The following is a 23,835-nucleotide window of genomic DNA, read 5'->3' on the forward strand; positions in this document are numbered from 1 at the left end:
TGTCAGTGTCATTTACAGCCTTGCATTGCAGCCTTGTCAGTCATTTGCAGCTTTGCTTAGCACTGCAGCCTTCCATTGCAGCCTTGCATTGCAGCCTTGCAGGCTTGTCTCCTTGCCATTTTAAAAATGGCGCCACCGAGATACAGAGCGGATGTCCTGTGTATCTCGGCGGCGCTCGTTCTCGGCGTCTTTCGGGTATTTTCGGACACACTCGGCCTATTTTCGGCCCTTCTCGCCTATTTTCGGCCTCACTAGGCCGTTCTCGGCAGCTTTCGGCTTTCCAAAAGTCACCAAGAACGGCCGAATGTGGCCGAAAATAGCTGAAAACGGCCAAAAATTGCAGAGAACGTCCGAAAATACCTGAAAGCCACCAAGAGCAGCAGAAAAGGTTAGGAAGGGTGGAGGATCGGTGTATAACATGCACCCCTGATTTCCCCCTGATTTTAGGGGGAAAAAGTGTGTGTTATACGCCGATAAATACGGTAATAAAAAATTATAATTGAAAAATGATACAGCCTCCCATTGACATGAATGGCTGCGCACTGCTGTACTTGTTTATATGACGTTGCTTACTATTTTTGGCATTTGCCCATACATTGTACATGTGTTTATGATGGCACCACCACTTGTGTGCAAGATACCACAGCATATCTTCAGAGGTCTAGTGGAGTCCATGCCTCGGGGTGCTTTGGAGGCAAAAGGAGGTCCTGTTTTATATGGTGGGTGGTCATAATATTATGTCTGATTTATTTATATTACCATTAAAATGTTACATTTAATAGAGACAATGTTACAATGCTTTTATATTTATTTGCACATAAAGGGACAATAGCTGCAATTGTTCTGGCATCTAACACTAAAAAAGACTCAACATGGTTCGAAAACAGTTTTACAAATGCTGTCATTTTATTACATATTTTTCTTTCATAAAAATGTAAAAAACAGTGGAAGATTGACACAACCATTGTGACTGTTGAAGACGGTAGTAGATGCTGATTGTAGTTAAGTTGACTTATGTTTGTCTCAAACCAATCTCACAATCCTGGAGCAGTTGTGTTAAATCCCGAGTCAGAGAATGGCCTTGCCCATGTGTAACCTTCATAATTTCAAAGGCCTGCAAAAATGTAAAAGCTGTTAACCATATGCAACAGGAGAGAATCATTTATTTGCTTCTCTAGTGCCTCTTGCACATAGGCAGGTGAGCGCTTTCAATATAATTGCCAGTGTATCTTCTCCACCCAGGAAGCCCAGGTGTAGTATATAATCTTCCATTGATGTGAATGGCGGTGCACTGCTGTACTTGTGTATATGGCGGTGCTTTCTATTTTTTGCATTTGCCCATTGGCTGTACTTGTGTTTATGATAACACCACCGCTCATGTGCAAGAGCCCTATAAAATACATTTTTAAAAATAGGCTTTATTTCAGTTGTAAATAATTTTACCATTCTTTTTAGAAGAAATGCATTTTAATTGTTGCATTCAAAGCATTGAGTACGGTCCATGATACTTTTTTTATTTGCACTAAAATTCATATTTTCAGGACAAGCTTTTGTGGTGTACCTCCTTATTAAAATTCCAACTGAACTAATACACAAAGTTTTAGCAGAATCTTAATAAGCCAATCTCTGTTGAAAAAATCCACAGAGAAACATACACACTATGAAATGTTTTGGTTCTTAAAGGGAACTTATAAACTACTCAGGAAAGGAAAATGATTGAACTAGGAATAATAGTTATATTTGACACAAAAGATAACGGTCTAAACGTAGACCTCAGTTTTCTAAATCACTATACAATTTTTATGGCCCCTCTCACCTCTGTGACACTTCCCCCCCCCCCCCCCCCCCCATATCTCATTAACTATCCAAATTGAATTACCATTGCTGTGTATGTTTTGTTTTTTTGTCCTCTTATGACTCACTCCCCTAAATTCTTGGCAAACTCACACAGGAGTGAGTGAGAGAGCAGTGCATGATGTCATAAGCCTAGGCTAATGACCAGACTGGCAGAAAAAAAATGTTTTACTATCCAAAGTTAAAACAACAAGGGCAGAAGATTTGATAGATGGAAAATTGAAGAATTACTAAAGGTCCACTTTAACCACTTTCAGGCCGGACCATTTTGCTGGCTTAAGACCAGGCCACTTTTTTCGGTACTGCGTTGTTTTAACTGACAATTGCGCGGTCGTGCGATGTGGCTCCCAAACAAAATTGACATCCTTTTTTTCCCACAAATAGAGCTTTCTTTTGGTGGTATTTGATCACCCCGGCGGTTTTTATTTTTTGCGCTATAAACAAAAATAGAGCGACAATTTTGAAAAAAACTCATTATATTTTACTTTTTGTTATAATAAATATCCCCCAAAAATATATAAAAAAACATTTTTTCCCTCAGTTTAGGCCGATATGTATTCTTCTACATATTTTTGGTAAAAAAAAAATCGCAGTAAGCGATTATTGATTGGTTTGCGCAAAAGTTATAGCATTTACAAAATAGGGGATAGTTTTATGGCATTTTTATTAATAATTTTTTTTTACTAGTAATGGCGGCGATCAGTGATTTTTATTGTGACTGCGACATTATGGCGGACACATCGTACATTTTTGACACATTTTTGGGACCACTGTCATTTATACAGCAATCACTGCTATACAAATGCAGTGATTCCTGTGTAAATGACACTGGCAGTGAAGGGGTTAACCAGGGGATGGCAGTGTAGGGGTTAAGTGTTCCTAGGGGTGTGTTACTAACTGTGGGGGGCTGGGCTTTGTTTTAGTGAACACTGATCTCTGCTCCAATCACATGGAGCAGAGATCAGCGTTACTTGTTGCTAGGCAGAAGAGGGAGATGCTGTTTACAACGGCATCTACCAGTTCAGCCACCCCATGTGATGATCACAGGTATCCCCATGGCAATCGAGTCCGCAGGACCCGCGACCAGACTCATGGGGTCCCAACCGGCCCACGAGCGTGCCGCCAGTGGCGTGCACGCGATGGCAGGGCAGCATTTAAAAATGGACGTACCTGTACGCCAATATGCCTGCCCGTGCCAGTCTACCGACGTACATCGGCGTGCACCGGTCAGGACCTGGTTAAGTAAAACATGCCTCTTTTGTTCTGTGCTTATTTTGAATAAATTACACTGTACAAGGCCCACGTTGGCTAAAGCACACTCAGTTTTGTTGCAGTGCTCTGCACATGCTATGATTCCCTGTATTTTCCATGGACTATAACCTGGCAACTCCAGGGCCAAGGGTTTTTAATTTTGAGGCCTGCACTTGCCTGGATGCTACATTCGGACACACAGGCACAATCGAACCACCCTCCTTTCCTAATAAACTTCAGCTTGGGGTGGGGGCGCTTCACCTTGGGTACTTGAGGACCTAGAGAAGTTGGGCCTTCTTTTTTTTGCAGGAGAATAACAGTTGGAATCTGTCAGATGGAGATTATTGTCTGCTAGGTTTTGTTATAAACGGTTATGCTGTCTACGAGGGGAAATTAATTACTTTATTTGATCTAGTATAGCCATATATTTTAGCGGGGAAAATTGAGAAATTCATTGTGAATATAATTTCTGTGTCTGTGTCACACTATCAAATAGGATTGTTAATGGTGTTTGTTAAGTGACTTATTGTGACTATGTTTCTAGTTTCGCAGTCCGTACTTTCATCCAATTATATATATATATATATATATATATATATATATATATATATATATATATATATATTTATAGTATAAGCTCACAAATAATTGGTCAGCTTAATTCGTTTTCATATTTTTATTTTGGAGGCACTGTTTTACAACGACTGATCAAACAATTATCGCTGACTCAATTACTCATTCAAACATCCTGACGAGATTATTTGTAGCTTTGACTTTGTAAATGTAAATTTGTAACTTTGTAAGCCAGTGCACTAAAAGCTTGCTCCATGTTAGAGAAGGTTAATAGGCCAAAGCCATTTTGGCTATACTTCTCCTGTGGGTCACAGGAGTGCACTTAGTTCTGCACTCCTGTGACCCAGATACAGCTGACAGCATGCTAAAGCCATTGTAGTGTCCCTTTACATTGGTGGCCATTGGAGAAGGGCCCCTTACATTGGAGGTATGTGGAAAGGTGTACCCTTACATTCAGGGGTCAGTGGGAAAATGTGCCATTACACTGGGGATTAGTGGAAGAGGTGCTTTCCTTACAGTGGTGGCACCGGAAAAAAATTACCTCTTACATTGGTGGTCAGTGGGAAGAATGTCACCTTTTACAGATAGCTAGAAATATCACCTGTGTCATGGATTACTTACTTGAGAGACAAATGTAGGCAAATTCAGAAAACGACAACTTCTCTGTCTGAACAAAACAAAAATGAAACTTCTAATACAGGGGATGAGTGCAATTAGACTTGAATCTTGGTAGAGGGAAGTGGGCCAATCACACCGCCAAATAATTCAAATTCTGCATGCCTTCTGTGGACATGTCTCTAGATTGCCATTTTGCAAAGCAGTCGTTTTAGAAAATTACACTGACTGCAGATTGAAATGGAGAGGATTTAAAAAAAAAATATATATATATATATATTTGATATAACTTTTGATATAATAAAATGACATAGCAGCAATTATATGTTTCATTTTTTTAAGAGATGGTGGGATTTTCTTTAAATCCGCCTGTGTGTGGGCACCGGCGGACTTTTTCTTTCCAAAAGTCCGGCGGACTTAGAAAGAAGTTTTGACTCAAAATTGTCCACCGGACTCGAGAAGAAGAGAAGAGAAGAAGGCGGTGGTGGAGACAGAACACTGGGCCAACGCTAGTAAAAGAGCTATAAGAAGATAGCAGAGGCCCGGCAGAAGAACCGAAGAGCAGGACAAGACCCCAGGAGAGAGAAGTCAGAAGAAGACCCCCGGACGGCGGAGGCGACGACGAAGAGGAAAGCCAGGCTCCTCCGCTAGTAAAAGAGCTATCAGAAGATAGCGGAGGAGTCCGGCGAGAAGACCCCCCAAGACGACCAAGAGAAGACCACCTGAGCTGTCTAATAAATTATTTAAAAAACTTGTGTTGTTTTTTTATTTACACTTTTTTTCACCAGGTGAATGGGTAGGGGTACATCGTATCCCATACTCATTCACATAGGATGGGGAGCCGGTATCTGGGGGCCCCCTTATTAAAGGGGCTCCCGGATTCTGATAAGCCCCCCACCCGCAGACTACGACAACCAATGCCCAGGGTTGGCGGGAAGAGGCCCTTGTCCTCATCAACATGGGGACAAGGTGCTTTGGGGTGGGGGGCTGCAGGGCCCCCCTTCCCCAAAGCACCCCCCATGTTGAGGGCACATGGCCTGGTACGGCTCAGGAGGGGGGCGCTCACTCGTCCCCCGCCCCTTTCCTGCCCAGCTGGGCTGCGTGCTCGGATAAGGGTCTGCTATGGAGTTTGGGGGACCCCACGCCGTTTTTTCGCCGTAGGTGTTCCCCTTTAAATCCATGCCAGGCAATGGGGCTAGCCAGGTGTCAATCTCGCCGATGGAGGCGGTGACATTCACTTCCTTCACTAGTCCCGGCTACCTGGAGCCACGTTCAAAATGAACGGACTTTTCTCCATGTGTGGGCAAGTCTGTTCATTTCAAAAGTCCAGCGGACTTACGCCATAGTCCGGCGGACCTAGCCCGCCGGAAAAAAGTCTGGTCGTGTGTGGGCAGGTCCACTCATTCGGAAAGTCCGGCGGACCTCAGCTGCAAAGTACGGCAATTTTTCAGATTGCGTGTACGCGGCATCAGAGCACAAAGGGGGCTATTTACTAAATGCAAATCTACTTCGCACTACAAGTGCACTTGGAAGTGCAGTCGCTGCAGATCTGAGGGGGACATGCAAGGAAAATAAAAAACAAAATTTTAGCGTGCACATGATTGGATGATAAAATCAGCAGCGCTTCCCCTAATTTTAGATCTTCCCCTCAGATCTACAGCAACTGGACTTCAAGTGCACTTGTAGTGCAAAGTGGATTTGTCTTTAGTAAATAACCCCCAAAGAATTAAAAGATACTTGAAGGTTATATACAGTTTAAGTCCATTTCAAGTATCAATATGCCAATCTACCAATGCAGTTTAAGCAGAGATGCTGACATATACTGAGTACACATTTCTGAACTAATTGGACTTGCACAACTATTGTCACTCATATACAGATATATAACCTATAAAGTCCAAAGAGTGCAACTATTTCTAAGTCAGAAGGCTATAAGAGGGTAACACATAACTGCTATGCTTTCTCATTTATCCACCATAGCTACACATTACAATCTATACAGAAAAAAAAAAAATGTTTTTTTTCTTCACATACTTTTTTGCTTTCTCTTGTATGCTGTTTGAACTCAAGTAAAGTTTGCATAATTATACGGAAAAAATAAACAAACTAGATTCAATTATATTTGTCTTTAGTAACCTATGAGCTTTTTTGGAGCCAGAAAGCAGTTTAGATTTCACACAGAGTTTGGCTTTTAGTTACAGCTTGAATCCATATGTTAGTCCCTTCATTGAGTAGTGCTTTTTGGGTTGTTTTGCAGGAGAAGACTTGTATTGTATAGGCTTTTTTTTATATCAGTGGTGGCTATAGTATAGGCATCCCTGCGAGATTTTATACAAGAAAAGTAAAGTAAAGACATTTGCCAGCATATACAGTATGTATGTGTGTGTATTTTTGGCGTTTCACAGCCTGGAAGTGCAATGGATTTAATTTTACATCATCACTTAGCACTCACCAGCCTGGTAGCCCAGTTTCAAAATCATTTACATATATTTTTTCCTGTTAACTTGTCTAAATTTGTTGATAGCTAAACAAACACCATCATTAGGACCAGAGAGCTTCCCTCTGAGTCTGAGTGGAATAGTGGAGTACCCAGCAATCATCATCATGATGATCATGAAAAAGTACAAGGATTGGATAGTTGATATATATACAGTACTGTGCAAAAGTCTTCAGGTATAAAAAAAATGCTGTGAATTAAGAAAGCGTTCAGAAAAAAAGTGTTAATAGATTATTTTTATCAACTAACAAAATGGGAAGTAAATGAACAGAAGAGAAATTAAAATCAAATCAATATTTGGTGTGACCTTGTGCATAGTTGAGCCTTGTTTCTATGTCCTATGTATGAAAACATAGGAACTGGGGGTGCAGAAAAATGGCAGTAGAATTATTTGACTGTAGCAAAAGGCAGTTTGCGAAGGGCTGGAGAGCGGTACTATAAAAAGTGTCTGTGAGCAACAGTGAGGCATGGTGGAGGTTTTTTGCAACCTTAGGGCTGCGTTTCCAGAAATGGAGTTGGAGATTTGGCCAAGATACTCAGGCATGGACTGGCCATCGGGACTACAGGGAGATTCCCGGTGGGCCGATGGCTCAGTGGGCCGGTCTGGTGCAGTCCTGGAGCCGCTCCTCTCTGACAGTGCGTGATCGCAATTTCACTCCTGTCAGGAGGAGCAGCTACCTCACTTGCTGGAGAGAGCATTAGACGTTATGCTCCCTCCAGCCTGTAGGGGGAGATAGACAGTGGCAGACTTTCCTTCCTTTCTCCCCCTTATCACGTGTTATCACATGACTGGAGAAAGGAAGAAAAGCTGCCTTCAAAACTGTGAGTACATGTGGGAGGGGGAGGAGAGGGAGGACACTCTAAAGTGAAGGGGGCTGCTGATCAGGATTGATGTGAAGGGGGCTTCTGATGGGGACTCTGATGTGAAGGGGGCTTCTGTTGGGGATTCTGATGTGAAGGGGGCTTCTGATGGGGACTCTGATGTGAAGGGGCCTGCTGGTGGGGACTCTGATGTGAAGGGGGCTGCTGGTGGGGACTGTCTGATCTGAAGGAGGCTGCTGGTGGGGACACTCAAAATTAAAGTGGGCCGGTCATGATGAAGTCCAGGGCCAAATTTTTGTCCCAGTCCAGCCCTGAAGATACTCAATGTTTGAAACACAGACAGATACTTATCTATCATGCCATACCATCAGGGAGGCATGTGATTGGCCCCAAATTTATTCTGCAGAATGAAGATGAACCAAACATGCAGCCAATGTCATTAAGAACTATCTTCAGTGTAGGGAAGAGCAACGAGTCCTGGAAGTGATGGTTTGGCCCCACAGAGCACTGATGTCAGCATCATCGAGTCTGTCTAGGGTTACATGAAGAGACAGAGACTACATCCACATAATATATGTGGTTAGTTCTCCAAGGTGTTTGGAACAACCTACCTGCCGAGTTCTTTCAAAAACTGTGTGCAAGTGCACCTAGAAGAATTTATGCTGCTTTAATGGTCACACCAAATATTGATTTGATTTGGATTTCTTTTCTATTTCCATTTTGTTAATTTATAAAATAAACTATTAACACTTCTATTTCTAAAACTTTTCGCAGTACTGTATATACAGATGTGTTTGTGTATATATATTGAGTGTGTACTCAAGATAACCACCATACTTCCAGTGACTGAAATGACTATACACAGGTGATTGTCGGATGCCTACCAAAACTGTGATTGCCTAAAGAAACACAAATTGAAAATAGGAAATCAATATGTAACCTGAAACAAAGATATAAATGGCTAAACCAAATCTTAACAAGATAGCATAAGAGAAGGGGGCTGTCATATAAATTTTAAATGCTGAGTGTAATACTATGCTGCACATAGAATGCAGTCTCCTAGGGCACCTAGAAATCTCTCCCTCTTCCTGGTACACTCCCTTAGGCCCCTTTGTAGTGGGCTGCCCGATCAGGTCCGCCTCTCAATTTTCCAGGTGGACCTGATTGGATCCTCCAGTCTCCTCTTTGGAGCGGTGGATGTCAGCAGACACATGTTTCCTCTGAAACCCGCTTCAATGCGATCTGATCCTGTCTCCAAAAAACAGACGGATGGTGGTCCTATTTTCAATCCATCTGGCAGATCAGATGGCATCAGATGAAAATGGACAGGCAGTCTGTTTCTATCTTTTGCCCCATAGGGGAGAGAAGGACTGTGTCTCAGGCCACAAAAACAGGCCAAAAGACCTTGCATTTCCACAGCTTCCACCACAACCTATTGTATTTCTAAGCTTTACAGAATTACGGTAAGCTGATACTTGGGAATATCTAATTTTCTTAATCAATTTTTGGATCAAATCTGGATCTAAGTAAAATATTTTTAATAAAAATGAATTGGTCTTTAGTTACAACTTTAATTTCATCAACATGATGGCTAAAACTGAAAATATCATGATTGTAAAAAAAAACCTACTAATTAAAATAATTTTAAATGGATTCAAAACAATGTTCTACCTGAAGGACTTGGGGCCTCCGTTAGAAGACCTGGGGCATGTGTCCTGATTGTCAGGAACTTCCGGCACTCCTGGCTGTCTCTGTCATAATATAATTTTTGGTGCAGTCTATTGGTCATATGGCATACTGCATTAAAATGCAGCAAAGCACACTACATGTATTTTTTTCTTGTGTTAACATTAATTTCTATGGGCTCCTGAAAGATACAATGATATAGAAAAATGCCTTCAGGCTGCATTTTCATAACACACTTTAATCAAATAGATATATGAACAGGCCCTATTGGTCTGTATGCCAGTTCTGGGTTTGTTATGGTTTCTCTTCTGCAGCTGACTGCATTTATATCACTGGAAACCACTTAAATGTACTTAACCTCTTTTCCGGACCACCCACCACGCATTTACTGTGGCAGGGCAGCCCGGCTGTGTGAAACAATGTACCTGTATGTTGTTTCCGCCTTGGGGGTCTGGGGCACGTGCCGCCGGCGACCCGCTCCCGCTGTGTCCAATCACGGTTGCCGGGACCCACCGATTAATTGCCGGAGAGGCAGAATGACAATCTGCCCATGTAAACAATATAAGTGTAGGATTGCGCATAAATCTAGTAGGCTGCCAACATTTCACTAGACACATAGGGGGAGATTTACTAAAACTGGAGCACTCAGTATCTGGTGCAGCTGTCCATGGTAGCCAATCAGTATCTAATGTCAGCTTGTTCAATTAAGCTTTGACAATAAAACATGGAAGCGGAGTGGTTTTTCTGCAGAGCTGCACCAGATTTTGCACTCTCCAGTTTTAGTAAATCTCCCCATAGTGTAAATACAGATAAGACAAAATAATGTGGAGCTCCAATTAGTGACAAAAATTAAAAGGGAATTTAGTAAACCAACAATATCTTATATATGAACATAACAATATATGTTGGATATAGACAAAATAAACTCAAAGTGAATTTCCAAAGATAAATAAATCCAAAATTTCCAAAAGATCTTGGATAAACAAGCTTGTGCAACTCGAAGGTAAATCTTGTGTAGGGAAGAGTCTCTCACACTTCTCCCGGTGATATCAAACTGAATCTTGTGTATAAACAAGGATAAGGTGGCACGCTTACCAAAAGTAATGGACTCATATACTACACAGCATAGGAGTTGGATAGGCATTCATGAGGTGATACCTCAACATTAAAAAGTTGATGATCTGCGAAAGAGCCACTCCCGGTATCAACAGAGAAGATCCAACTTTGAAGATGAACTTCATGGGGTGCAGTGATCAAAATCAACAGTGAAATTGGTGATGTTCCTGAAATTACTACACATTCCTGTTTTTATAACCAAAAGATATCAGCTTTTTATGGAACTTTTTGATTGTTTACTCCATGTATCTACAATAAACCTACTATACAGTGTTACACATTTTATACCCATTTCCATGGATCACCAATTTCTCTTTTGATGTGGATCACTGCACCCCATGGAGTTAATCTTCTGATGTTGGATCCTCTTTGTTGATACCGGAAGTGGCTCTTTCGCAGATCATCAACTTCTGATCTCTGTTGAGGTGTCTCCTCAGGAATGCCTATCCGACTCCTATGCTGTATAGTATACGAGTCCACCAAGCCTGGTAAGCGTGCCACCTTATCCTTTGTTTATACACAAGATTCAGTTTGGTATCACTGGGAGAAGTGTGAGACTCTTCCCTACACAGGATTTACCTTCAAGTTGCACAAGCTTGTTTATTCAAAAACTTTTGGAAATTTTTGATTTATTTATCTTTGGAACATTCACTTTGAGTTTATTTTGTCTATATCCAACATATAATGTTATACTCATATATAACATATTGTTGGTTTACTATATTCACTTTTCATTTTTGCCATTAATTGGAGTGCCACAAGGCAGACCATCGTTCTGTCAGAGAGGAAGAGAGAGATCTTGTGTTGCTGCTAATCAGTAACACAGATGTCCCTCTTCCTCCAGTCAGTCCATCCCCCGCACAGTTAGAAATCACTCCCTAGGAGCACACTTAACCCTTTGACCAGCCCTGATTCTAACCCCTTCCCTGCCAGTGTCATTTATACAATGCATTTTTTTTTTAGCACTGATCACTATATAAGTGCTACTGGTCCTCAAAAAGTGTCACTTTGTGTCCAATTTGTCTGCTGCATTGTTGCAGTCCCACTAAAAATCGCTGATCACCACCATTACTAGTAAAAAATTAAATTAAAATAAAAGTGCCATAAATCTATCCCATAGTTTGTAGATGCGATGACGTTTGCACAAACCAACCAATATACCCTTATTGGTATTTTTTTTTCACCAAAAATATGTAGAAGAATACATATTGGTCTAAATTGATGAAGAAATTAGATTTTTTGCATTTTTTTATTGGATGTGTTTTATAGCAGAAAGTAAAAAATATTGTTTTTTTTTCAAAACTGACAATCTTTTTTTGTTGATAGCACAAAAAAACACAGAGGTGATCAAATACCACCAAAAGAAAACTCTATTTGTGGGGAAAAAAGGACATATGCAGGACCATGCAATTGTCAGTTAAGCGACGTAGTGATGTATCGCAAAAAATAGTCTGGTCATTAGGGGGTGAAAATGTCCAGGGCTGAAGTGGTTAAAGAACAAAAGCAGCACTTCAGGCATATCTGATTCATAAAAAGTCTCTGTCATCTTTTTCATATCATTAGCAAAAATGCAGATTTTAGATTAGCAATAACAAGTCACTGTGAGCCTACCTGAAACAGGTAGACACCCTGTGTGGTACAAAAACCTTAAATATTCATAATCGAGTGTTTTCGCATTATAACAATGCCCTAATGCCATATGCATATCTTTTATTCTCCAAGATTACAAAGGATAAAAAGACTGGAAATAAATGCTCCTCTGTGAATACAACTGAAATGAAATCTATTCCATCTTCAATGACAATTTTGTTGACTAAAATCACAAAGGCACAGAGAAGTATGCATACTGACTACCACAATACTGGATTGTGATAACATAAAACCATTTGCTATGAGTGCTGTACACATATGGTATAGAAGAGACCAAGGCTCTTTTGGTACTTTGTTTTTCATCCCAGCCTGATTAAAATGAATGAGATCTGATGTGACTCACACAGCAAATGACTTTGCGCAGTTTCCTGCATAATGAGAACATGTAGTGGAGTGGGCACTGAGTCTCTGACAGGAAAACAAAATTGTGAACTAAATGAGATACTGGTGCTTTCCTGCTCTATTAACGAGTGCTCCTTTCAGCGTTTTCCTAAGTTTGAGAGACACTGAAACCAGAAGGTTTGAATATTTTAAGCCCTAAAAGAAGCTTTATGTTGACTGTGAAAAGATTTTGGTACAACTGCCATAATGAATTTAAGGTATTTTAAAAGTGATCACATTGTAAAAATATACAGTAACACATGCTGTATCTGTGGGTTTCTTTTAAACTCTGCCTATATCAAATCCTGTAGTCTGCAATAGATAAAGTGTCAGGCTTCTATTGTAAAGCTCAGAAGTTTTTCTTTTTTAATCACATTCATTTCTGGGGCTCAATAGATCCTCCTTCACCAGGGCTTGGCAGATGGCAAAGAAAAAACATCAGGTGGACTGGATAGGTTTATGGCTTTCATAACAGGTACAATCTCAAATTTATTTGTGAGTAAAGGGCCTCTTTCTGCATAAGGAAATTTGACCCAGAAAGGATCATAACTACCAGGCTATACAGAAAACATAATGCAGGTAATACTATACTGCATGTGGCCAGTGTCCATTTGGTACCACTAGTATGCAGTATCGTCTTTAGTCAATCTCAATATATGCCTCCATGGTTCTAATAAACAAGATTGTACGGTTAAAGTACATCATTTTAGTAGACTTCTCATGCATGGATATATTAAAATGTACAAAAAAGCCCACCACAAGGTAGAGTAGTTTTAGATGTGGCCAATTTCTCGGTGAGGTCGATATGTTCACTTTACCTGATGGGTCTACTTTTAGGTCATTATACTTCACCTCATTTAATATGATTGGGGTGGTTTATTTATTGTCTTGACAATGTGGGTTTCTTTAAATCAGGCAAGATTAAATGCCAATTTAGGAAGCAGATATATGAGTATATTTATTCAATTTACATTTGTGGGCACGTTGGTTTCAAACATAATTTTGATCCATCTAATACAGTGGTCTTCAAACAATGGCCCTCCAGTTGTTCAGGAACTACAATTCCCATCATGCCTAGTCATGCCTGTGAATGTCAGCGTTTTACAATGCCTTATGGGATGTGTAGTTCCACAACAGCTGGAGGGCCGTAGTTTGAAGATCCCTGATCTAATATTACCTTCTTTGCACTTGTTCGTGTCCACCCTAAATCTGCGAGGGGGAGAGATTTCAACAGGGTTTTATTAGAAAGAAAAGCATGCAGGATTTAGAAACTTAAAGCGACACAATTGTCCAGCCTCAATGATGCTCATAAATAATGTTTTTGGCCCAGCAGGAATGGATCAATTCAAAATTAGTCCAACCAATAAGGATGATCCAGATTAAAAACCCAGAGTAAAGGAATATTTCCTAATATGCACATTGTTTCATGTAAAAGCATCAAAGTATTGAAGTTACTGGATCAACATGAAAGCCAGGCAACTATTATTCTTTAGATGGAGAGGTCAGCATTGCCATCATATGCTTTCATTATAGGATTCCTTTAAGGGAGCCCTCGCCTTATGGTAAAAAGGCAGTTATCTTTACTTCTCATTCTGACATTAATAGTTGTCTGGCTGTAATGGTGACCTTCTGTTTTCAATACCGTGAGTCACTAATCCACAAGTGTGTACAAAAGTACTTTTGACTTCACTCTGACTTTCCTGATCTGCATACTAGTTCAGGGGCAGTTATTGTAAGTGATGCATTGAAGTATCTCATTATAACTGCCAAGCGGCTAACATTTTCAAAAGAAGGATAATAATGGCAGCCTCCATGTGTTTTCTCAGGAAAGTGTCACTTTACTTTTTTATTGTATAGAAACATTTACTCAAATGCCCAGCTTGAAAATGTAAAACTTAATATCTGACCCATCACCTAGGTCAATCTTTGCTGATGCAGAGCAATGCTTGCTAAAAATGTTTTCTAACATACTTCAAGGGGTGCTGAATGCCTGATCCTCTTCTAACGGCTGTTGTTTCTGACAGCCCTAGATCATTACTGTGTCCTGTTTTTACATAGGGTAAGGTCAATGAAGCCACAGCCCATGTGGGTGCAGGGGAACAGGTATCTAAGAGTGGGGTATTGAAGATTGTTTAGCAAGCTTTGCTCTGCAACTAAGAGATCGGTGGTGTGCAGTGGCAGCTGGTGCTCAATATTTAGGGGAGGTAGGAAACAAACCTGACCCTCCCATTAGCACAACTACCAAACCTCAGATGATGTCGGAGCGTGACCAGATGGCGACTGGAAGTGACGTATGCGTGTCACGGCCAGAGAGGAACAACCAAACACAGTCAATGCGGCTATTGTGGCGGCTGACAGCTGGCTCCCACTGGTGACAAACACAATTTTATCTTAAATACTTGTTTATATGATATACTTTGTAAGTGTGATTTCAAGGGGGTGGTCTTTTAATAAATGCTTTAAATGGGATTACGCTATGTGGACCCCTTTTTTTGCATGACCAACCATCCATGGAGTGATGGGCAGTTCATGGTAAACCCTGCTAACTGGGTGACATCTAGATTACTCAAGGCACTTAACTGCTTTCTGGTGAGTTTAAACAATTAGGGGAGTGTGACTCACATGTGTCTCATATGGTAAACATGTGAATGCTGGTCACATTTTGACTAATAGACAGGAGCGCTGTTTTGAAGTATTGGAATCCTCACTGAACCAGTGTTTTGGATTAAGATGCTTTACTTTTTGTATTTTAATGAATGCAACTTCCTCAGCTCCCACTTCTGAATAAAAAAAACAAACTGAGATTTATCCCACCTATGCAATCTGTGGTATATGGAGCAAAGTGGGTACTTATGTTACAGAATCATACAATTGTATTATCATTTTACAACAATCATAAAAAGAAACACAGTTGTAGCTCCCATATATATATATATAAAAAGTATCAGCACTTATGATAACACTTATCTAAAAACAATACACATACCACAATATATTCACAACTCCATTCAAAGACACCTCTAGCATTCAAGAGCCATAAGGATTGAGGAAGAAGCTATTTCACAATCCTGTGTTACAAGAGCAAATACTTCTATACCATCTACCACAAGGCAGCAGTGTATATAGAACATTACCAGGCTATGAAATATCTTCTAAAAAAAATAATGGCTCTCAGAAGACACCTCCTCTCCCTCAGTTTCTCAATACTCCTGCAATAATCTTCTCTGCCATTTTTATTACCCTCCCCAAAGCATTTATGTTAAGAACTGTGCATGATCCTTGCCACAAAGAAATATGATAGGTTAGAACACTCTCAATTGCAGATTTATAGACGCTAATGAGGACCTGCTCTGGAAAGCATGCCCTCCACAGCTTCCTCAAAAAGTACAATCTCTGATGAGCCTTGCCCACCAGACAGAATATGTGCCATGTCCATGACAGATCCTTCCTAATTATTGTTCCCAGGAAGCAGAACTCCTTTACACTCTCAACTTCCATTCCATCAATCACCACTTCGCTCACAGCTAATTTCACTTACTTTCCTAAAATCAATAATAATTTATTTCGTCTTAGCTACTGTACATTCAGCTGTAAGTTGTTCTCGCTGCACCACACAACTAGATTTTCAATATGCTGGTGATATGCAGACCCATTGCTGCCCCTAATTTTCCCCACTACCGCGGGTGACGTTAGCAAGTTGTAACACAAGTCCACCTCAAAGCAAGAGACAGTCATAAGTGTATAAAATAAAAAAAGAGGCGTAGCACACATCCCTGTGGCACCCCTGTACTTAGGGACAGCATCAAAGAGTAACAATTTCCAACTTTTACCCGCTACTGCCTATCCACCAAGAAAACCAGGATCTAGTTACAAAGCATTGGGCTTAATCCCAAAGAGTTCAGCTTAGCAACAAGTTTCATTGGCAAAATCGTATTAAATGCTGAACTAAAATCAATGAACAGCATGCAGCATGGCTATTTTTGTTTTCAAGATAAGGCAACACAGAATGCAAGGCAAATACATTGGCATCTTCTGTAGATCAATTTTCCCTATAAGCAAATTGGTAGTTATCCAGCCCCAGGGGAATACACTGTTTAATATGATTTAAGATTCATTTCTCAAAACATCAAATCACAAAGGGGGTCGGGGGGGCCATAATCATTAAGGCAGGAAATACTGGACCTCTTTGGGATTGGAAGTATTGCAGATATTGAGGACGTTAATAAAGAAGGCACCACCACCTACTCTAAAGAAATATTAAAGATATCTGCATAGACATTTGCCAATTGAAAGGAAAAATGTATTTGCAACAATCCCTAGGATGTTATCCCCATCACCATTGCTCAGTGGTTGTGGGGGGGTCTGCGAGCGGGGGGGGGGTTATCAGAATCTGGAAGCCCCCTTTAACAAGGGGAACCCCAGATCCCAGCCTCCCCCCATGTGAATTGGTAACGGGTACATTGTACCCCTACTATTTCACAAAAAAGTGTCAAAAATAGAAAAAAGACAGGAGACACTTTGGGACAAGTCCTTTATTAAAAGATAAAAAAAATAAAAATGTCCCACGATGTAGATCCATCTCACTCCTCCCAATGAGCTGAAAAAATAAAAAAAAAGCCACGACCCTGCCTTCCTCTGACATCACGTGGCATCAGAGGGGGGGCAGGGTCACCCATTTATGTCACCGGGTGGCCCCACCCTCAGCTATATAACAGCTGTCACCGAGAAGGAGCCTCCCATAGAAGCGGAGCTGTTGCGTTTTTTTTCGGCGGCATGAGATGGATCTGAATCACGGGACATTCGTGTCCCATAGACTTTAACGGTGTTCACGGGTTCAACCAATTTTTTTCCCTGTTCGCAAGTTCTGGTGCGAACCGAACTGGGGGGGTGTTCGGCTCATTCTAAGCCCTTGTACACACGGTCGGAGAATCTGTCGGAATGAGTCTTATCGGACCGTGTCGTCGGATAATCCGTCCGACCCAATTTTCCAACATGTTGGAAATATTTCCCGACCAACTGGGCCGGACGGACCTAATTCGATCGTGTGTAGAGCATTTTCATCGGACCAAGTGCCACGCATGCTCAGATCAAATTCCTACATCAAAGCTATTGGCTACTAGCCTGAATGTAGTCCCATCGGAATGAAATTACGTCATCACGTTCTGAAAGATCTGATTTTTCGTCAACTTGGCCCGACTGTGTGTATGCAACAGTTTCGGACACAATCCGTTGGACTAAATCCGACGGGCAAAATCCGATGGATTTGGTTGGCAAAATCTCCGACCGTGTGTACGTGGGCTTAGAGTTAATGTTCGAGCAATGTGTCTCCTCGCTGAAGTCAGACCTCCTTGTTTGTCTGACGTTTGCTTTGTTTGGTTTTGTCACTGCTCTTAGTGTTTTTTCCTTTGCTGTGCTCTTGTATTTACTTTTGGTTTCTGTCCGTGTATCCCTGCGTTTTCTGTTACTGTGGGTGCTCTCCATTGTATTGTTTCTTGTCGTTTTGCATTCTGCTCCTCATCCCTGCTGTCTGTGTCCATCTCTCTCTGCTCTAATGCTCAATTCCCCTGCTCTCCTGTGTTCCACACTTGTTCCCTGTGTCCTTCACCCAGTGTCTCTTCTTAGCATGCTGCAGTAGTCTCCCATAGTACCTTGTATCCTGTGTGTACCCAGTGTCCTACCAGTGTGCTATTTGGTTGCACTGTGCCTGCAGGGTTGTGCTAGAGAGCCACAACCTGGAGGCTGCCTCGCAGCTCAACATCCACATCTCCAGTGGCTCTGGTGAACACCGGGTGGCTCCCTAGATCCTGCGACTCTGGCACACCTCTGTTTGCATGCAATCACACTGCTCCTACATCAGTGAGGACCAGTACCTGTGTACACCTCAGTAAAAAATTAAGGTTAAAAAATGTGTGTCACTGACGCAAGATAGCTCTATACATATATATATGTGACTGTGTCTTTAAATTCAAAGTCAGGTCTGCTGCAGTTATGAATCCCCCATCAATAATGTGGGGTATAAAGAGGTTTGCAGTGAAAGTGCGCTGATCTCAAAAATATTAAATAAATATCTTACCACAAAGCACATGAACAAATATCATATGTGATACATCAATTACTACATAGAATACATCACCTCAATCCTGCATAGTGATAGCAAACAAACAAAAAGTGATGATAATAATCATGTATTCAATAGTCAACAGTCCCCTTGGTCCTCTATATATATTGAACAATCAAATCCCATATGCACAAATTCACATCCGTGACTGGAATAAACTTTTCACCAATTTGTGAGCCACCACCACCACCTTCTGAAATGGGCACTCACCAGAAACAAGTAAAAAATGCACCTTTATGCTGGGTTAACCACTCCACTCTTTTGAAGATTTATCAACCTGGTTGCCAACGGTTACTCCTTATACCTCCATATTAATCTCGATATCTCATGGAAAGCAGACAACCATCATTGCGCAACATGTTTAAAAATGTATTTAAGACAATAAAATAGGTATATAAATGTACACTCACAAGTAAATTGCCTTTAGACCGGCACTAAGTGTTGCTAGCATTTATTTTTAGGGCTAGCTAGTGACGTTTTCCATGTCCCAGGATTGGCGTGCGGTTCAAGCCTTGATCTGGTGCAGGCTGGGGCAGGAAGTGATGTCGACATTTACCCAGAAGCCTCGCTGGCTCCCATCTCTCCCGGGAGCCCCGATGCAAGCCACAGACCCTCATTCTCCCCTTTTTCTTAGGGTGGGTGGACGTTCACGTGCCATGAATCAATGTCACCTTCTGTGTGTTGCAGGTGTGGCGTCAATGCTGTCGCACCGCCCCTCCTTTCCACGGTAGTACCATCTGGCAGCTAGATTTAATGGCACAGACGACGGGCAGTTTTCCGCCCAGCCAAGGACGCCTCCCCCCTGCAGTGCATGCCTACATGATGTTGGTGGGTGTGTGATGGCCGTGCCCTTATAGGCTTCATCCAGGGACATCAGATTCACTCTGGTGTGTCGTCACTCACTTCGGATCACTACATGAATCACCTTGGATCCCTGGACCCTATGAACTGATCACTGTTTAATTGGTAATAAGAATTCACCTCTCGTTGCACTGTGCTGTTAGATTGTTTTATTCAATCTTTTTGGTGATGCGTTTATAGCCTTATCACTTTTCACTTCTTACACCTTTTTATTAAACCTCTCCTGGTGATGCATGTATATCCTCGTCACTTTTCACTTCTTACATCTTGGCTACCACCAATTTTTTAGAACTTTTTTTGGGGGAAAAAAAAACAGTTTTGTGCTTTAAAAAAAAAAAAAAAAAAAAACAGTAAAGTTGACCCTTTTTTTACATAAAATGAAAAAGATGAAGTTACGCCGAGTAAATAGATACCTAACATGTCACGCTCAAAATTGCACACACTCGTGGAATGGCACCAAACTTCGGTACTTAAATATCCCCCTAGGCGACGCTTTAAAACATTTTACTGGTTACATGGTTTGAGTTACAGAGGAGGTCTAGGGCTATAATTATTAGAATTAATAGTTTATTTTAGTTTTTTTTTTATTGTTAATTTTATTCTCCTTTTTTTATTTTTTTTTAGTTTTTTTTAGTTTGACACTTTAAAAAAAAAAAAATGTTGGTCACTTTTATTCCTAATACAAGGAATGTAAACATCCCTTGTAATAGGAATATGGCACAATAGGTCCTCTTAACAGTGAGAACAGGACCCCACATCTCACTTCTAGGCTGGGAAGCCTGAAATAATAATAAAAAAAAGATCTCGGCCTCCCAGCCAAGGTGGCGCAGTTTGTTTAAATGCAGAGGCCGGGCGTGACAGCGGATCCTGTCTCCGACTTACTGATGGAAGTGGTGAGTGGGTAGAAGCACTGGGGGGTGGCAGGAGGGGGACGTCCCCTCTCGACGCCCATAAGAACGATTAAGCGGTGGAACAGCAGCCATGATCATTCTTATGGTGCAGGGCAATGGTCATCAAGCCTGCCCACTAACAGGCCAGGTTTGCAAGATAACTGAAATATATCACAGGTGATATCATTTACTGCTCGGTGATTGCAGTATTCTAGTCTGCATCTCCCCAAGGTAATACATTAAACCTGGCCTGTTAGTGGGCCCTGAGGACAGGGTTGATGACCACTGTAGCTGCAGGCATCATTCAGATATACGCGCACAAAGTCCAGGACGTCATAGGATGGCCAGCGGGTGGGAAGTGGTTAATGCTTGGAATGGGCTGTCCCAGAGTTCCTCCTAGTCTTCTTTGTCCAAGTCCCGCTCCTCTGAACGCCACACAGTAAGCAGGGCATCTAGACCTTCATGAACAGAGGGCAGTAGTGACTTGTAGATCACAGATTGTGGTTTTTGAGAGTACAATCCCTAAGGAGATCCTCTAAATCCTTCTGCTCCAATCTAAACAGGGAGGATTCAAATTGGGATGCATAGGCATGTCAGAGTTGCAGGAAACGTAAAAAGAATACATTAGGCAGTGTAAATGTATTTGTCAACCTATCAGACATAAATAGTGCACTCCCATCACAAATGTCTGCAAGGTATCTAACTCCTTTGGCAGCCCATAGACCAGGGACCAATAGGGAATGGAATTCTGGTAACATGGGATTAAATAAAAGCAGTGTGGATGGGGATCTTTTACCCCGCACTATATTAGATTTAGTAATAACATACCAGGTCTTAATAACTGCCCTCATAGTAGCAGTAAGAGGTGGGTGAGAGAGTCTCAGACCCCTGTAAAGGAGATTACGGAGGGTCTCATAAGATTCTGACTGCACAGCTTCCAGAAATACTGAGGCATGTGAGAATGGTGCATTGCTGACATTTGACCAGCTTAAATCTAGGTTTAATTTGCCCAATGTGTACTTCTTCCGATTCCTGCAGCTTCGTCATGCGTTTGGGACTCAGTTTGGTGGTTCTCCCCTGACCTTATACCAGTCTAGTATGGAGTCGCTTCTACGTCGGGAGTCGCTGCTTAAACCATTGTCCATGATCTACAAGGCTTTGCAGCCCTCGGTTCATAGTGGATTGGAAAAACTTAGGGAATTTTGGGTGGCGGAGCTGCCGGGATTGGATGGGGAGGACTGGGAGGATATTTGGGACTCCCCCTTTAGACATTTGATTTCCTCAAGAGATCGGCTAATTCAATATAAAATACTACATAAATTTTATTACACCCCATGTAGACTTCATAGGATTTACCCTGACTCTTCGTCACAGTGCTGGCGCTGTGGAGCGGATTTGGCGGGGTACATTCATATGATTTGGGCTTGCCCCGTGGTACAACATTATTGGTCAAGAATACTCTCTTTTATTACTGAGCTGACAACGATCCCTATACCTCAAACGGCGGAGATGTGTCTGCTTGGGTTGGTGGATGCTTCGGTTCCCTCGCGGGCAGTCCGCACATTGCTGGGGCTGCTATTTTTCTATGCGAGGAAACTTGTTGTGCTTCGGTGGAGGGCCCCTACAGCGACCCTCACCCTGAGTGCATGGAAATCATTAGTTAACCTTGCAATACCACTGTACAAAGAAGCATATTTCATCCGGGGTTGCCCTCAGAAGTTTCAGAAGGTTTGGAATATCTGGTTGGAGTCTGAGACAACGATTGAGGAGCGGGACAGCCCTGTTGGGTTATCAACCTAATCTATTCAGTAGACAACTCCTCTGGTAAGCTCTCTCTAGGGTAGCGTTTGGGATGCCTGAGTATCCGGTTGACGCCCACTTGTAGATCTCTGTTGGTAGACTGCCTATAGTGCATCACTACGCTTAATGTTACTTACTGGGACTTACATTACTCCTGTCAATTTTAGCAGCAAGCTATGGGGTTTGGTTGTTGTATGTTCTTTGGGTTAGGCTGATAGTGTTTTAGGTGTTCTGCCTTACCTGTTGTGTTGTATTGTTTGAGCCGGGGAATGCCCCAAGGCTATGTTCTGTACTTTTTTCTTTTAAAACAAATAAAAAGAATTTATAAAAAAAAAAAGAAATACTGAGGCATTTGTATCATCAGGGACAAGCCAGTTATGAGCATGGGTTAGCATGGCAGCCAAATAGTAGTTTTAAAAGTCTGGGCAAGCCAAGCCCCCTTGTGTCCAAGGTCTGCATGGAATCTTCCTACTAAATTTAGCTGGGCAGGATTGCTATTAGAAAGAGCCTATAAGTGAATCTAATTGTTTAAAAAAGGATTTTGGTAACCAGACTGGGTAGTGCCTACGGCTGTATAACAGAACTGGGAGGATTTTCATTTTATTCTCCCAATAAGGGATAAAGGGAGATGTGACCAGGCTTCCGGACTCTGTTTACACCAATGAAAAGCTTAGGACAAGTTAAGTTGTTTAAATCCTTAGTGTTGGAAGAAATATTGATCCCTAAATATTTAATAGTTGTTGTCCATTGCAAAGGGGAATTAAGATCAGCCAACCTCCTAGCCACCTGATCAGTCGGTAAAATTAGGGATTTACCCCAATTGGTATGTAGACCTGAGAGGGCGATATAGGATCCACAGTGCTTCCGAGAGTGAGGGGCCAGGGCCTCATAAAAGAAGTATAAAATCATCTCTATAAAGCGCTGCCTTGTCTACAATGGAACCTACACGAATCACAACTACCTTATCGGATGCCCTTAGCCCATCCGCCAACGGTTCCATAGCCAGCATGAACGAGTCAGGGGAAAAGGTAAAGGCCACCCCTGCCTTGTCCCCTTCTGGATCAGAAAAGGAGATGACAACTTGCCATTCAGCTTAATACTTGCCACAGGGACTTTGTATAATAGATTGATCTATTTCCTGAAGACCAGACCAAAACCGAAGAGCTCTTACACTTGCATCAAGTAACCCCATCGGACTGTGTTGAAAGCCCTTTCAATATCAAAGGCTACCAAGACTCTCAAGGCAGTCCCTTCAGGCTGAAATTGGGGATGAGTGAAAACCTTGCGGATATTAACATCAGTGAATTTTCCAGGCATAAAGCCAGTTTGGTCAATATTGATAATTGATGGTAACACTTTCATTATTCTATTGGCTAAAGCTTTGGTGAGGATCTTTAAGTCATAGTTTAGTAGTGATATACATTATCTCCCAAAAGTGAGTACACCCCTCACATTTTTGTAAATATTTTATCATATCTTTTCATGTGACAACACTGAAGAAATGACACTTTGCTACAATGTAAAGTAGTGAGTGTACAGCTTGTATAACAGTGTAAATTTACTGTTCCCTCAACATAACTCAACACACAGCCATTAATGTTTAAACCGCTGGCAACAAAAGAGAGTACACCCCTAAGTGAAAATGTCCAAATTGGGCCTAAAGTTTCAATATTTTGTGTGGCCACAATTATTTTCCAGTACTGTCTTAACCCTCTTGGGCA

At 41.6% G+C, this 23,835-nt stretch overlaps 1 protein-coding gene across 1 annotated transcript in view; it reads right to left on the reverse strand.

The window, feature by feature from the left end:
- Window positions 1-884: 884 nt before the first annotated feature.
- SMYD3 (SET and MYND domain containing 3) overlaps window positions 885-23,835 on the reverse strand; it is an 859,717-nt gene continuing 836,766 nt past the window's right edge. The window contains exon 13 of the mRNA XM_077486140.1: window positions 885-1,114. Coding sequence (XP_077342266.1) covers window positions 1,013-1,114 — 102 coding nt within the window. The 3' untranslated portion in view covers window positions 885-1,012. The remainder of the gene's footprint in view (window positions 1,115-23,835) is intronic.

The sequence above is a fragment of the Lithobates pipiens genome, unplaced genomic scaffold (genome assembly GCF_037356315.1).
Source record: "Lithobates pipiens isolate NorthernLeopardFrog02 unplaced genomic scaffold, aLitPip1_a1.2 Scaffold_18, whole genome shotgun sequence".
Taxonomy (NCBI): Eukaryota; Metazoa; Chordata; class Amphibia; order Anura; family Ranidae; genus Lithobates; species Lithobates pipiens.